The following is a 13,770-nucleotide window of genomic DNA, read 5'->3' as shown; positions in this document are numbered from 1 at the left end:
AGCAGGAATAAGCAGCTCCTGGGGTAGTGAGCTCAGAAAAGAGGCTGGGGGCACATTCCAGTGGGCACAGGCATGTGGCCCAGGTGCTCTTCCCCCTCTGGGTCTGCACCCAGGGAGCCCTTTCTAGGGAGCACGTTCTTCCAAGGGAGGTTTCTTCCCTCCCTCAGCAACACCCAAGGCAGGGCACCCAGCAAACCAGCAGTGCCACGGTATCCAAGGCAGACCCCAGGTGCCCCCTGCCTCTGCTCCGAGTGCCACAGCAGGTGTGCACCAGGCTCCTCCAGCAGCCCTGGGCCATACCTGCCTGCCCTACAACAGGGGATGGGGCAGCCTTGGAAGTGGAAGCCAAGGCATTCGCTCTACCCAGGGAGGGGCAGGGGCAGAACAATGCAGCTCTCTGAGCATGGGAAGGGGGGGGGGGAAGGGCAGGCGGGGGGGGGGGGGAAGGGCAGGCGGGGAGAGGCCGATCCCCAGAACGCTGACTCAAAGCGCAAATCTGGGTCAGGAATGTGTAGCCTCCAGGCAGCGCCAGGCTCTCCTGTTTCTGCTGCCCCAGCATGCAAGCCCCCAAGGCAGTGCCTGCCCCAGCCCCTCCTGCCTCAGCCCCCGCACACACAGCCCTAGGCCTAGGGTAGTGCCAGCTCCTTCCTTGCCAAGGAAGCGGCCTGGATCACAGATCCAAGACCAAGTCCTTAAGAAATACCAGGGCCAGCGCTAGCGTGCCAGCCCTGGAAGCCCACAGTTTTCCAGGACCCAGAGGCATATCCCCATCCCCTCTTCCTCCCTGCTCACAAGTTCCTCAGATCCCGGGTGGGGGGATACCCCCCAAAAGTAGGGGAGAGGAAGAGGGTGGAAATTGGCTTGCAGACCCCAGCCTGCAATGGGGCAGGTGTCTGCAGAGCAGGGAGAGGCGGAGGGAAAGAAGGGGGGAAAAAAAAAGCAGCACCCAGGGCATCTTTCCACTGGAGCTGGGGAGACTGCAAAGCACGGGTGAAAAGGCAATGCCGTGCCAGCTAAGCCAAGAGTGAGCTGTTCAAATACAGCTCTGGAGCTAGGCCAAGCCCTTGACACACACACAGAGGAGCTGGGCTCATGCCCGCCAGCCTCAAGTATTACCATAGCGGCCTGTGCCCTTGGGAAAAAGAGGCCCTCCCCACCCCATGTCACCCCTACCCCACAGCCAGAGCAGGCTGTTGAGGGGAGACACCAGGCTCCAGGGTGGTGCACAGGCTGGAGGGGGGAGTTCATTCTGCTTCCAGCTGCCAATCCCCACGGCTTTTTGCCAGTGTTCAGGAATTCAGGCTTCTGCCTCTCCCCTGACAGCCTCTCCTGGGGGGAACCAAGGTCACTTCTGTCCCAAGTTACCAAAGAGGAAGCTGAGGGCAGGGAGGAGAAGGGGCTCCTCACAAGGTCGCACTGCAAGTGAGTGGCAGAATAGAGCCCAGGAGTCTGGGCATCTGACTCCAAGCACCAGGTCTGTCCCCCTATCAGAACCAGAAGCAGGACTCAGGGGGTCCCAATTCCTGGCTCTCCCTGCTAGGGATCCCTTGGTAGAATAGAAGCTGTGTAAACCAGGGTCCCACCCCAGCCCCCAAGCTCCCCAGAAGCTGCCAATGGGGAATTTTTCAGCAGGGAATGCCGTGGGGATGAGGCAGCGGAAGGGTGACGTCAGAGAGGATGGGCGCCAGCACCACAGGAATGTGTGGGCACACGCCTGGTGGTAGAGATAGAGCAGAATCTCTTCCGCCTGAGCCACAGAATAACCACACAAAGCAGGGCCACAGCAGGGCATGGGGTGATCTGGGTGGCTGCTGGAGTAAGGCCTCAAGTATCCACTAACAGCAAGACTGACAAAAGCTAGGGCAGTGGCTGGGGACCCCCAGCTTCCCCCACCCACTCTGCCACAGCCTTCTTGTGCCACCCTAGGCCATCACTGAGCCCCAAGCCCTTCATGGTACTGAACCAATGGCAGCAAGCCACCAGGTTCCTCTTAGGAAGGACCAGGGAGGGCGCAGACAGCTGCCCTGCCCCCCTGAGGCATTTGGAGGATGCATCAGCCGAGGTGCTTGGAGACCAGGATGAGGGGTGAGAGTCCTAGACCTAGGCACTCTCTCCTCCCCCAGCACAAGCAGCTGCCCCCAACACCAGGAAACTGTCAGGAAGGAAAGCTCCTCTCCCAGCTGAATGCTTCCAGGAGGGCTTCTTGCTGTCCCAAAGCCAGCCATTCTTTCAGCGAGGCCACCTGCAGCCACCCCAAGCCCCAGGCCAGAGATGGAGCCTACCCTGCAGACAATGTACTACCTCAGACAGAGCAGAGGCCAGGGGCTGAGGACAGAGCTGGGGTCTGCAAGGTTCAGACCTAGGGATTGGGTTTGGGCCATTCTAGGCAGGGGACCAATGGAAGAAACCTGCATTTTGTCCCAGAGAGGTAAAGCAATTGGAACTGAGGCCTGAACACCTGGATTCTATTCTCAGTTTCCTTTATAGAACCAGGATTAATGGCTGGAGTGGTGGGGATTAAGGCCAGGACACCTGTGCTCTCTTCCTCAATAATGCACAGGAGGCCAAGAAGGAGGACATCCGGAGTCCTACCCCTGACTCTGGGAAGGCGGGCAGCAGTGGCTAGAGTAGTGAGACCCAGGTCCCAGGACACCCAAGTTCTATCTCTGGCTCCGAGAAGGATTGGTCAAGGAGTCTGGTCTGGAATCCAATGTTTCTGGAGGACTAGGAGATGGGGTGGGGGGCAGGGAGTTTGTTCAAGCTGCCTCACCTTTGGCTCCCTACAACCCCACCTGCATTCCCCTACAAGCTGCTTGCACAGCTGGGTGTGAGAGGCCAGGGAGCCCCCCCAGCACATAGGGTGTTGGGGAGGTTGCTAAATCACAGTGGATGGATATAGTAGCTTTGCCACCTCCAGATGCACGGCCAAGATCCCCATGGCCGGGGGAAGGGGGTGATTCTCCCTAGCAGAGGAGTCTCTTTGAAGCATGTAAATGCTGTAGAGCCTGCCAGAGCAGGGAGTCATAGTCTGAAAAGGACAAGACTTTGCTGCAAGAAGGCAGGAGGCTGCCTGCCCCCTAAATCCAGATGCTCCTGACCTGCCTGCCCCAGGCATTGGCTGGTACAGCAGTGACTCCCCTGCAGCACAGGCTGGGGGAAGGGTACAAGGGTTGGGGAAAGGGAGGGGAAGGGATATTGCTTCAGATGTTCCCACCAACCACCTAGCCCCGGCCCCTGGAATTCTCTCCCTCCCCCTGACTCTGGTGCTGGGCTGCCCTTGCGTGTCCTGCTGACAGGTCAGGGCATGGATCAAACTTAGCAGCATCCACAGCTCCCGGTTATGAAGCAGCCCTGCATAGCTGCCGGTGTCTGGAGCACCAAACCAGCTGGGAGCACATGGGCATCAGAGGAGCCAAGGTGGGGAGGGACGGACAGGGATGTCGCCAACCAGAGTCTCTACTGAATGTGTGGTGTGCACCCACAGGGCACTGCCATCCTCATCAATGTGAACACCTCACACTTCCCCAGCACCTTCTTGCCAAGGTCCTTTACCAACAGGAATTCCACCCCACAATGCAGCCAGCTCTGAGGTGCGATATGGCAGCTTGTTTCCACAACACGCAGCGATGCTGCCCAACACTGCTGGCCAGCACTGTATCCACACAGGTTGGGAGGTGGGGGGGTGGGGCATGCAGCAGGTGGCCCAGCTGGGAGCTGCAGCTGAGACACTGATCCAGGCACAAGAAACACCCCTGCTGCCTCAGTCCCTCCTGATCTCCAGTGTTGCTGGAGAGCCAGCCCAGCATTCTCCCAGGCAGAGCTCCAGCCTTGGGGATGAGGGTGGTGACAGGACTCTGCCCACTTGATATGATTCTTGCCAGGTTTAATCTGAGCAGTTCTATACAGACATGCTGTCAGGAGCATGACCACACACACTGGTGCAAATGGTCCATGCATCCGTCCATCCCCTGCCAGCAGGCATGAGAACTTCTTATAAATGACCCGAGAGTCCTGCTCCTCACTCACTCAGGGCAATCTCAGCCCCTGTTCAAACAGGTCTCCACCTGGCCTAGACTTTGCCCCCGACAGCCAAGGCCTGGGCCTGGTGCAGACCTGGCAGCCTGTCTCCAGGGCCCCCCTGTTTGCACAGGACACAAACACAGGTGAGAAGCAGCCCCACCCCCCACACCAAGCCCTCTTTATCTCCAGTGTCTGGTCATCAAATCTGCCCTTTGAGCTCCCAGGACAGGACAGATTGCAACTCCAGAGAGGACTAAGCACAAAGAAACCCCTCCGGCAGAGATGCAACCAGGAACCCCCTCGGGGCAGACTGGAGAACCAGGGCTCCCCCACAACAGCTGCTCCAGAGCCATCAGGCAGCATCAGACCAGCAGCTCATCCATCACTTGCTAGATACTCAGTCCCCCAAGCAATACAGTGGCAATTACAGGGAATGCCAAACTGAGCCCAGAAAAGAAGGGCAGCTTGGGGCTCGGGGCGGGGGGCCCGGACTGGGAACTAAGAGGCCCAACACAGATGGGCCCCGAGGCAGCTTGGATCCAAACCTTCCCCAGGATTCTGGTTGGGGAGGGAGGAGGGACTCGGAGACCAGGGTTTGGCTTAGGCCCAGCACCCAGTTAGGATTAGGGCCTTGTCCTGTGCAAATACAAGCCCTGATGGTACGGGCACTGCAGAACCACATGACTGCTCAGCTGAGACTACATGGACTCTCTGCTTTCTTGTCCCTTAAAGCCTTCCCTCATTCCCACCATATCCAAGGGCTGTGCTACCCCTACAGCTGACCCCAGCTCTTTGATTTCCCCTTTCCTCTCTTACTCAGCCCCCAGGCCCCGCAACTGTGAGAAGGTCTCCACTCTGCCATCTCTGCCAGACTCCTCCTGCCTCATGGGGCAGAAAGCTCCACTCAGGACCTTTCCAATCGATGCTGCCTGAAGGCTATAAACAAGTCAGGGCTCCTCAACAAGAAAAAGCAGCTCCTTTGAAGTGCTCAATCCCCCATCAGCCTCTTGGACCTGGAACAACTATACAGCAAGCAAATCAATTTATAGCCTTTGTAATTACTCTAAAGTAGATGCCACCCTCCTGCCAAGACAAGAAGCAAAGGCTCCAGGGAAGGAGGTGAACAGCTTCTCAAGCACCTAGAGATTTTACACAGTCCCAAACCAAGCCAGGGATGGGAGTGGGGAAGGGAAGGAGGAGGGAGCGAGAGATTTCGGCTGCCGACTTGCAGCCACGTGAATTCTGGCTATTTGCAAGAAAGGCCTGTAAAAGCGTTTCCTGAATTAGCAAAACTCTCTGGGGGAAAGAATGGCCTGGGAGGTGGGGGAGGGGCTGTTCTAAAGAAATTGTTTAATTTCTGCTACTCTGGTTAGAAAAAAAAAAGAGCTTCTCTAAGAGCCTTAGCCAACCAGGCACTGTGTCATCACATGTCTTAATACTACTGCAGGGTCTTCCCCCACAGAGCCAGCAGGGCCCCACCATGCTGTACAGAGCCATGGGGTTTGAAGCGTGTGCAGTCAAAACAGCAGAGATAGAAAAGGTGGGAGGCAAAGGGGAAGGGGGAAGGGAGATGCAGAGAGAGAGGAGGAAGAGGAATTGATCACTGTGCAGCCAGAAGTAGAACGCACATTTTCCTCCCAGCTGCCTCCACTGGACCAGGGGGCTGGATCAAGAAAGAAGAGAGTCTTCAGCAACTAGCAGCTGGGGGGGGGAGGGGGGGGTCATCTCAATCCCAACCTTCGTAGCTCCCCCATTTAGTCTTGAAAGGCTGGGTCCAAGATGCACCTGGGGTCAGTGAGTTAACCTCATCCTATATCTGCCCAGGCCAGGGAGGGAAGGGCACAGGCAGGTGAAGTACTGCCACATTGCTTATGAAGTGGGATACAGATGTGCAGTTCTAGTCCAGCTGTGGAGGCCCCTACTATGTAGCACGTGTGGAGCAGGTGAGCCAGGCCTCACTGTAGTGCTCCCGAGCGTGATCCTTGAACATCATGGATGTACCCACCAGGATCCCGGAGAGGGGGCGGAGACTATTCCTCAGTGGGAGGAGCCTGAAAAAAGTGGCCCAGGCCCCGACCACCCTTCCTTAGTAGCTGTTATAGCTAGCTAGCCCAGGGGTGGGCAAAATGCGGCTTGCCAGGCCATTCTATCCAGCCCGCAGGGACCCTAAAAAAATTTAGAAAATTAATATTTTCTATCTGCCCCTGGCTGCCTGTCACGCGGCCCTCGATGGCTTGCCAAAACTCAGTAAGCGGCCCTCCACCCGAAATAATTGCCTGCCCCTGAGCTAGCCAGTCATGCAGAGTGGGGCAGGCAGTGGGCAAGTGAGTGAAGCTGCTTGCATTCGTGAGGATGGGAGAGAGACTCCCAGAGTCTCAGCTCCCCACTGTGCTGATCAATGGGCTATGCTACACCATCCTGGTGAAGAGGGTCCCTATTTCAGCTTCCTTCTATTCCAACTGAGTAGATAGGCCAAATCAACAGACTCTGCAGGCAAGGGGCAGGGATGGACACAGCACATCCTAGGAAGTCTTTGGATTAACTGGGGGTTCAGCACTGCCCCGAGGTCCTGCCCGAGTCCCAGTTTTTCTTCCCTCCCTTCCCACCAAGAGTTGCACCCTCTGGCTTCTGCCCAGAGGAGGCCACAAGTTGTTCTTATAGACATTTAAGGACCAAGCCCTCAGCCCCACTGTCAGGGTGGGGTTTTATAACCACTGTTTTGCAGACAGGGGAACCAAGGCACAGGGCGACCACTGCACTACGGGGAAATCACTCAGAGCCAAGAAAAGCCTGAGGTCTGCTTCAATCCTAGCTCCCTACACTTACAAGCCTTGTTACTGGCAGCCTCTGATCCAAAATGCCCAAGCCAAGAGGCCTCATGTTACAGTTCGAGTGCTGCTCAGCAGTCAGAGCACCCAGATGCTCACCCCCTCGGAACATCTGCTCTGCTGGTGCCCCAGAACAAGCACCAGAAACATAAGCCACTCAAACCAATGAACCGGGACAAAAACAAAAAAAAGTAAGTCTACGTGAGCTGTCCATGGACACAGCCATTCAGTGGTGACATGGTGACAAAGAGAACCCAAGAGTCCTGGATCCTAACTGCATTCAACCCACAAAACCCTCTAGGAACAGAAGAGGTCCAGAGCCAGACAGAGGAATCAGTTAGAACAAGGATCAGCACAGTGCAAGAAGCATTCAACAGTGGGGAGCTTTCATCATGCCATAGCTGGAAGAAATGGGGGTGCTAGCAGCAGCAGCCAGGTCCTATCACCTTGGCCCCAAGCTGGACCATTCCAGCCCACTACCCAAACACATCATCAACTGCCGGATTAGAAACATCAGTGGCTTTTATATAAAAAAAAAAAAAAAAAAAAAAAGACTGAAGAGGCAAAAGGGAACTTTTTTCCAAAGCATGAAGTGATTGAAGTGCCAAGTCTGTTTTCCAAAAGTGCACTGAAGCGGTGTTTACCATCCAGGAGACTGAGAAGCCTGCACATCATAAGGTGCTTTAGAAAATTGTGCCTGAAAGCTATTCAATAAGGAAACAGGAGAGAGATGACAGCCATGTACAAAGTAATGGCTGGGGCAGATAACCTCTGTCACTTCTACTTACCCATTTCCACAACAAAATGAACAGGAAGATGGTGGATGAAGTGAGAGATAACAAACCACCAGTGGCTAGAAGCAAGTCAACCATGCAGCCAGCTCTAGCAAGTCACTCACAGCATGTGTAATGCAAAGCTGCAAGTCCTCCCACTGAAACGCAGGGGACTAGAAGTTATGGCATGTTAAGTGTTCTGCTGGATCAAAGCCATAACCCTCATGCTTCAGGACCTTTACCAACTGCTAACCTGCAGGGGTCAGGAAGAGACTTCTTCTAGGGGCAGCTTTTTCCATCACGGTCCATTTCAGGGCTCTTTCCTTGGAAGCAGCTGGCACTGGCCATGATCATAACATAAGAACATGAGAACTGCCTTTTACTGGGTCAGACCCTAGGTCCATCTCACCCAGTCTCCTGTGTCACAAAATGACCAATAGTGGATACTGAAAGAGAGAGTGAACTAGGGATGACCAGGGTTTTCCCCACTGTTCCTCTCTCACTTTCAGCCTAAGCAATTCTGATTCAGAGACTAGGCAATTCTGATTCAGAGACTGTACCCTTAACTCCTGTGCTCAATATCTACTGATGCCCCTTTACTCCAAGAATATGTCCAGTCCCTCTTTGAATCTGGCTAAACTGTCAGCTTCCACAACATCCGCTGGCAACGAGTTCCACTCTAATTGCACGCGGTGTGAAAAAGAACTTCCTTTTGTTAGTTTTAAACTTGCTACCAACTAATTTCATTTTGTGACTACTAGTTCTTGTATTGTGAGAGACAGTAAATAAAAATCTTTATCTACTTCCTTTTGCCATTTAGTATTTGTAAACCCTTATGTCTCTCACTCAAGCACCTTTTTTCTAAACTGAACAGGCCTAGCCTTTTCAGTCTCTCCTCATATGGAAGCCCTTCCATACCACTAATTATCCTTGTTACCCTTCTCTGTACCTTCTTTAGTTCTTCTATGTCCTTTTTTGAAGTGAAGGGGCCAGAACTCGGAACAGTATTCAAGAAGTGGATGCACCATGGATTTATAAAGGGGCATAATAATACTTTGTTTTGTTTACAGTTCCCTTCTTGATAATTCCCAACATTTTGCATGCCTTTTTGATGCATGATGAACACACAGCTCATATTTTTAGAAAACTTACAGACAGGTTACTAAACCAGTGGGGCTCTGGGGTTGGCTTGCTCTTGCAATTCCTAGGTTATGCACATGGGTACAGGGAGCTGTATCAAAAGCTGTCTTCCAAGTAGTACTCTGAATAGCTCAGAGTAGGCAGCGCCCACTGTGCTTGCCTCCCCCATCCCCATAGCAGGCTGCTCTCCTAGACACCCGGCACAGGGGGCTATGTAGTGAGCTGTGCCTTACATGACCAGTTCCTCCAAGCCAAGTCACACCACTGGGCACCACAGACCAGGAAGCAGAAGCCAAGAGAACCACAGGGCAATGTCTTCAGCCAAGAACTACAACAGAGAACGCTCTTTGTCTTTACGGCACTCAAGTCCTCTCTCTTCTGGATTCCCTGACCAGGTACAAAGGAATCAGCAGCTTTGATGCCTTCTTCCACAAAGGACTGCTTCTCCCTGGCCTCACTCCACCCAAATGAGAGACGTAAGAACTCACCAAGACCCATGCACAACACTAACCCCCTTTCTATGGTAACCTCAACCCTCTTTGCCACCTGCTATTCAACTCCAGACATAAAGCACCTTAGGACCCACTGTGATGGCCTGTGCGCAGGCCAAGACTGCAACATGAGCATGGGCCCAGATGCTACGTGAATGAGGCTAGCAGGGAAATAGACTCCTGTGCAGAGTGTCATGGGCATTGGCACCATCCTCATCCTTCAGGATCCCAGTCAGCCAGGGGTCAGGAAGGAACCTCCTGCTGTACTGGTGTTGGTCACTGAATGAGAAAGCTAGGCCACTTCCAACCTGCTCCAGCGCAGCAGTGACAGGACCCCAAGCCAGACCTCCTAGAAACACCCCCCTGCCCATGACAGAGGGGCCAATGGCCAGTGGGGAGTGAGCACTGTAGGAATCTGAATACTCACAGCTTCTACCAGGCCCCTGGGAATTCCAGCAGAGAGAAATAATGGACATTTGGGGCCAGCTCCTCTGTTGGTATAAACTTGGATAGCCCCACTGACTTCAGTGTTCCTCTGAGAAGTTACGTCAACTGAGGGCCTATAGCCCAGACCTCAGAGGAGCCACATTGCTCCAAACAGGGAGCCGACTCCAAAGGAGGTCCACTGCTCGAAGCTACTGAGAATCTGGCTGCTCTAAGTGCTTTTTAACCACCAAAGCCCTTCCTGAGTGTGAGACCTGCTATCGACACGTCTGGAGACCTGCTCTCCCAGCAGCAGCAGACACACCACAAGAACCTCAGACCAGGAAGCAGGCGGGCCAAGAGACAGCTACTGGGAGGGGTTGTTAGGAGCCACAGTCCTTGGGCCTTGCAAACCTGCCTCTGACTAGCCACACAGAGCAGGGCAGACACTTTGGTCACCTCACAGCTGGGAGGGAAGGGGTCAACAGCAGCACTAAAAGCCCCAGGACCTGAGGGGGGAGGGTGAAAGAGCCACTGGGATCCCTTGTCCCTCCTGTCCTGACCAAACCAGCCTAGTCACCACCATACCTGTCCTCACACCGCAGCAGGAACAGAAACCCTGGCAGATGGTCACTGGGGACTAGACCCTGTTCCACCTAGGTGGGGTCTGCTTGCAATCCTAGCCCACTCCTCTCCAGTCCACGATGCAACCTGAACTCAGCCACTTTTGTCACCAAGTCTCAAGGCTGAGCCACAAAAGAGGGAAGAGCAGGTGGAAGGCAACCACTCCCACCACCACCACTACTGGCCACCTTCCCTCAGGTTTGGGGTAGGATCATATTGAGACATCCATTAGCTAGAAGAGGAGTTGACATTTGATTCCTACAGCCCAATGCTGGCACAGAGACACAGGGGGCTGTGTGGGTATTGCCACGGCAAGCCACCCCACAGACACAAGTATACTCCACACCCACCCAACCTGGCACTGTGTGCACTACCCTTTGCAGTGGCTCGGTCACAGAGCTGATATAACTGTATCAGTTACAGCTTCGGTTCCCAGAGCTGGGCCTTTTATATGAAGTTACAGACATGCACACCAAGATTCAGAGGGCACAAGTTTAATCCCTGGTACTCACACCATCTAAAGGCTCAGGCTGGTGCAGGGGTCTGGGGAGAGAAGCAAACTCAAGGCTGTGCTCAGGAGATAGAGACATGATCACATGAGACTACCAGAGCCTACATCCTGGGTCTGACACCTGCTGCTTCAGAGGCAGGCCCCTTTTTCACCCACAGCCAGGAACCCAGCAAGCTGGTTGTGCAGCACTGCACGTGGGGATGCAGGTAGTTCATACCTGCCCTTTAGCACCCAGTTGCTCAACTTTTTCATCCCAAAGCTAACACATACACAGAAGAAGGTCCAGCTCAAGGTCAGGCTTGCAAAAGCTGCTGCTGCCCTTCGGACTCCCCTTGCCGTCCTTCTCAGGAATGTGCAGCTCTGCATTCATCCCACTTACTCCCTCCTCATCCCCAGCCACAGATGATTGTCCCTGTAGGCCCCTCCACTCCCACTCTAGGAAGAACCTTGCTTGAGCAGTAAACAGGGAGTACGCAGCAAATGCCTTCCAAATGCATGCAGCTGGGAGACCAGATCTCATAGATGGATTAAGGACATGGTTTTGGAAGAATCTCTCAGCTGGGGCAGGGTCTAAGCAGCCAGTATTTGGCATGAATCAGAACGTCAGAGCTTGGCATCAGGGGCAGGCTTCAGACTTTGGGGAGCAGAAGCAAAGTGCAGAGCCAGATTTAGGAGCAGCAGGAGTTGGCAAGAGCCCCTATTCCGTGGGCTCACTGCAAAGATCCTCTGGTTCACAGGATCCACTCACTTGGTCTCCAACATGGACCCCATGGACTTGGTCTTCCAACATGGAAGAGTCTATTTGGGTCCCATGCCAACCCAAGGTGAGAGTGTTCTGGGAAGAGGAAAGAGCCTTGTAAAAGAGTGGGTTTTAGATTAGTCTGGATCCCTCTGTGTTATTAACTCCATTACCTAAGGGCACAACTGTGCAGATGAGTTACCACAAGGTAAGCTAGGGAGTAAGTGTGAAATGCATCAGCTGTTTTGTAACTAATCATCATAACCTCCACATTGGGTCAGACCCTGGGTCCACCCAGCCTAGTATCCCGTCTCCAACAGGGGCAAGTAGCAAATGAGTAGTTACAGGATCAGAGTAATAACCATGGCATGCACATACAGAATGATGCATCTCCTGTGACAATCTGCCAGTTTTCAGTAGTAAGTCTGCCCAATGGACCTGCCCTCCAAAAACTTGTCTAATCCCTTTCTGAACCTGGTTATACTACTGGCCTCCAAGACATCCTTGTGGCAATAGGTTCCACGTTAGTTATGAATGCCAATATGCCCTTACTCCATGGCACATGCAAGATGGCTTGGCCCAGGTCTCATGTACACCCCCTGGCGAGTCCAGCAAGGCTAATATCCTCAACTTCCATGCAGGGATCTGAACATAATGAAACTAAGTGACTTGCTACAGGGCACACAAGGAGCCTGTTGGCACAGCACAGAGCTAGATCTAGTTCTCCCAAGCCCTAACTGAGCACTCTAACCATTGCACAACACTCCCTCAACACCTCCCGAGCACAGGGGAGGCCCAGCAACAACCGTCAACTCCTACTGCACATGGTCTTGTCTGCAAGCCAACTTTCCCTGCAAAGAACCATGAGCGGGGCGGCACCCACCTCCTCCCTTCCCCAACACAGCAGCTGTTCTAGAGAGGGAGCGACACAGAACCAGTGCACTCCCTCTTGAGAGGGAAAAAAGAATCCCACACTCCATGGAGAGCCAGTGTTCAGCATGAATCTCTGGAATGCAGAGCAGATGCCTTCAGTCCCTGCAGCTGTTGCAGTGAGAGCTCTCTTTCGGGCACAAGATCTGTGCTTCAATAGAAGAGACAGACCCTCCAGCTGGCTCCCGACTTCAAAACCCCCAAGGGGCCCGAGTCCCTGTGGCTCTCATGAAGACATTTCTGCTAGTGCAAAGTGACTGTGCTGCACAACTGCCTCCGGGCAGTAACACTGGGCAGGGGCGTCAATGCTCATGCAAGGTGCAGGACAGCACAGGACCATATGGGCATCGCACCGGCCTTTCTACTCAAGCCAGCATGATGCTGCTGTCCAAGGAGCCAGCCCCTATCTACCCAGGCTGCAAGAGGCGAATGGAAAGGAAAGTTAGGTTCCCAGTTTATTGAAGCAAGCTGCCCAGGTTCTCAGTGAAAACAAGCTGCCCAAGGGAGCGGGGATCTGGGGGCAAAAGAGGGGCAGCAAGAGAGAGCCACAGATTGTCCTCTTTTGGGAGGGCTTGACCCACGCAGAGAAGCATTGCTGGAATGCCCAACTGATCCTGGAGAATTCCTCGCCTCTCCCTGCAAATACTAACCCCAGGCTGTTCACTCTCAGTCAGGCACTGCCGGACTCCAGCACATTATCCTGACACGGAGAGCTTAGAGAGAGGGCTCCCGGCAGGTCAGCACCACTAAATCAAAAAGCCAGCAGAGGAAACTCTGAGCTAGCGCGCGTGCACATCTATTAGCCATCTCTAGACATATCTATATATAGATGCAAGAGAGATATAAAAGTGTACAGATCTAGATACACAGCAAACTAGAACTCTCGGTTCCAAAACGATCCCTTTTATTATCCCAAATACAAGGGACCATTTTGGAACCAAGAGTTCCAGTTTTTTGTATGCCTTCTCGTCTCAGACCAACACAGCTACCAAGTACACCCCTGGATAGATGTGTATATAGCTAGACCTCTATAGAGAGAGAGATGCATACACACACACATAGACAGACAATTTCCCCTCCCTCCCAGGCACGGGGGAGTGCCAGCCTTTCATGCCCCCGAGGCCTCCCGGCGCCCCGCACTGGCTGCTGCTCCGTCCCCGGTCAGGCATCGCAGGGCAGCCCTTGACCCGGCTGCCGCTGCCACCCCTCGCCCCCTGGCCCGCCCGGCACTCACAGGTAGCGGCTCTGCCCCTGGCTCTGACGGTGCAGGGCCACCGAGGAGCCGAAAAAC

The 13,770-nt window shown here is 53.9% G+C and overlaps 1 protein-coding gene across 1 annotated transcript in view; it reads right to left on the bottom strand.

The window, feature by feature from the left end:
• ITGA3 (integrin subunit alpha 3) overlaps positions 1-13,766 on the bottom strand; it is a gene marked incomplete at its 5' end in the record, with an annotated part of 42,052 nt that extends 28,286 nt beyond the window's left edge. The window contains one exon of the mRNA XM_006023338.3: positions 13,714-13,766. Coding sequence (XP_006023400.1) covers positions 13,714-13,766 — 53 coding nt within the window. The remainder of the gene's footprint in view (positions 1-13,713) is intronic.
• Between the last annotated feature and the right edge of the window lie 4 nt (positions 13,767-13,770).

This window comes from Alligator sinensis, unplaced genomic scaffold (genome assembly GCF_000455745.1).
Source record: "Alligator sinensis unplaced genomic scaffold, ASM45574v1 scaffold520_1, whole genome shotgun sequence".
NCBI classification, from domain to species: domain Eukaryota; kingdom Metazoa; phylum Chordata; order Crocodylia; family Alligatoridae; genus Alligator; species Alligator sinensis.
This window is presented reverse-complemented; position numbering and strand designations above follow the sequence as displayed.